The sequence below is a fragment of the Papaver somniferum genome, chromosome 3 (genome assembly GCF_003573695.1).
Source record: "Papaver somniferum cultivar HN1 chromosome 3, ASM357369v1, whole genome shotgun sequence".
In the NCBI taxonomy this organism is placed as follows: Eukaryota; Viridiplantae; Streptophyta; class Magnoliopsida; order Ranunculales; family Papaveraceae; genus Papaver; species Papaver somniferum.
This window is the reverse complement of record NC_039360.1, coordinates 32525747-32528764: the sequence shown is the minus strand read 5'-3', so window position 1 is coordinate 32528764 and position 3018 is coordinate 32525747. Positions and strand designations below refer to the sequence as shown.

The 3018-nt window shown below is 42.9% G+C and overlaps 1 protein-coding gene across 1 annotated transcript; it reads left to right on the top strand.

Moving 5' to 3' along the window:
- Positions 1–241: 241 nt before the first annotated feature.
- Positions 242–2333, top strand: LOC113359252. Its single transcript, XM_026602918.1, has 2 exons — positions 242–530; positions 2155–2333. Exons 1-2 carry the CDS (start codon positions 242–244, stop codon positions 2331–2333), a joined length of 468 nt encoding a protein of 155 aa, XP_026458703.1.
- Positions 2334–3018: the final 685 nt, after the last annotated feature.

Below are 3018 nucleotides of genomic sequence, written 5' to 3'. Positions count from 1 at the left end.
AACTCTGGATCCAATACTATCTTCGTACCTAAAGCTAGCACATGAGCATGCATCAAAGATCAAAAGAGTCACATTCAGGCATTCTGCCGGAAAGACAACATACACGCAGATGCCTTAGCATTTATATCATCAATGCTGAGGGACAAAAATACCACTCTGTCCAAATTGGGGAATTTATGAACCTTCGATAGAAGGACTAACCTCAGCAGTTGAGGGAACCCTGGCCGTCCAGACCAGGTCCATGAGAGAAGCAGAGAAAGAGAAAGAAGACGAAGGAATGAAAGAACCAGATAGCGAAGCCGACGAGGCTGACGAAGATCAATCCATGTCAGACGGAAGCAACGAAGACGAAGCAGAAGACGATTGGAGAATTCCAATTCACCAGTACCTTGACAAAGGTACCCTCCCTGCAGATGTCAAAGAAACTCGAAAACTCGAATCAAAGGCAGCAATGTACAACATACGAGATGGAATACTGTATAGAAGGTCATTTCTTGAACCTCTGATGCGGTACCTCTCACAAACCGAAGGTCGAAGAATACTGCATGATATACGCGGAGAAGCTGGCAATCATAGTGGAAGAAGGTATTTGGCGATCAAAGAAAAATGCAAGGATACTATTGGTTAAGCATGGACGAAGATGCAAAGAACATAGCAAGGCGTTGCAAAAGATTCCAACGCTTTGCCAGGAAGATTAAAGCACCAGCAACGGAGCTTAACTCGGTCATCAGCCCATGACCATTCGTCAAATAGGGAGTTGACATTGTGGGACCCTTGATAGAGGGGACATCGAAAAGAAGGTACCTTATCGTGGCCACGGATTACTTCACTAAATGGGTGGAACCAAGGGATTTGGCAAGAATTAGGGACACAGATGTCTTTAAATTCTTGTTTGAGCAAATTATCTGCAGGTTCGGAATACCAGCCGCCATAGTCTCTGACAATGGCAAGCAGTTGGAAGGAAAGAACATAGACATGTTGTTTAACACATTCAACATTTAGAAAAACAAGTCTACTCCAATATATCCTAATAGAAATGGAAAAGCGGAGGCCACTAACAAGACGATAGCAATGAACTTAAAAAAAGAAGCTAGGGAATACATGAAAAGACGATGCGAGAAGCTGCACAATGTCATATGGGCCTACCGAACTACGATAAGGACGGTCACGGGAGAAACTCCATTCTTGTTAACCTACGGAGCCGAAGCAGTCATTCCAGCAGAGATAATACTACCAACAACGAAAACAGAGGCATGGGAAAAGAACCTGACAACGGATCTTATGCTAGAAAAGCTTGATGACCTTGAAGAAAGGCGGGAAGTGGATTTTCAAAGGATGGTGAACTATCAACGAAGGCTGGCTCGTGAATACAACAAACGGGTAATTCCTAGAAACTTTGTGGTTGAAGAGTACGTACTACGTCAAATACCACCATATCAAAGGAAGAAAGAGTGGGAAAAATTAGCTCCGACATGGGACGAACCCTACATCATACACGATATTTCCGGGAAGGGTTCATACTACCTAAGGAACCTCAAAGAAGAACTATTGCAACACCCTTGGAATGCAATGTACCTAAAGAAATACTACCCGTAAGTAAATGATGATCACTCAGGAGAAGAAGGGAAGGGGCAATGACCCATCATGTTTTATCCCTGATCAAAGGTATTATAAACCTAACTAATCAATAAAAGAAACTTTTTTCTAAGAAAAAGTACATGTTGATTTAATACAAATTGGGTTAGAATAGACACCCTCCGTCAGAATTGACGATGAGGCAAGGCACGAAATAACTGCGCATATGTCAATCTCGGATCCTAAGGGCAAATGAGTCCCACTAAAAGGCAAATAATAAGCAATATATCCCACAAAGAGAGATACCTTGTCAAGTAAAGCAGCCATCGCGATGAACGAGTAGGGTTACAGGAAAATTATTTCCTATGTAGGAGCCCTCGCCACCACGGTACCTTTTGGCCAAAGGATACTTGGGTAGGATGATGAATGTTCCACCGAAAGGTTAAACATACCTTAGCACCTTGTGATGACTCGAATGTGCAAATGATTAGACACAACACGTCTACATATATACATATAATAATGAAGGTACCATAATTGTGTTACCAAAATACGACTAACATGTATTAAAAGTTGTAGATGACAAAGTTTCAAAACGTAACAAAGAGTTGTTTCAAGGAAAGGAGACAGCAAAGGCCCCTCACGTGGGGTATAATACAACAAAGAAGTTCAGTTGGAAACAAAGCCAGCGTAACACGATCATGGGTAAGGAAGACGGGGAAAGACAACTCCCTCAGCCTGGGGCTCGGCCTCCGTAAAAGCATCATTGATCTAATCAATGGCAGAACTCTCAAATTGCATCTTCATCTCTGAAGCCTGGGCCTCTAGGTCCGAAGCCAATTTCTGACGGAGCTCCATAATCTGAGCACTAAGCTGATCATTAGCTTGCTGAAGTTCCCCGACTTTAGACTTAACAGCAGCATCAAACTGGCGAGATATCTCCAACGCAGATATCTGACCCTCAAGGCGGCTAATCTTGGAATTTGCACCCACCAACTGCTCCTGGAGATCTGCGGATACGAAGGGTATCAACAACAAGAAAAAGCAGTGGAAGACACAAAAATGCTACGGAAAAAAAAATATCCTAAGATACCTCCGGCGTGGCTAAGGGATTCTTCTAAACTATGTTGAGCCTCAACAAGATCCACCTCAGCCACATCGAGATCTCCCACAAGGGCATCCCTTTCCGTCCGGATATCATCAACATCTATCCGGAGCGAAGCATTCTCAGAGGATAAAACTTGGTACACACTCTCTAACTCTTCAAACCTTTTTACTAAGGATGCATGAGACATGGAAGAAGGAACAGAGATGGCATCGACAATTTTGTTCTTAAGAGAACAGACCTCAGAAGTTAAGACGTTACGATCCGCAATAACCTTAGCGCAAGCATCTTCAAAATCGGCATGATACTTCTTGCGAATAATTTCTTTAGCTGAGAGA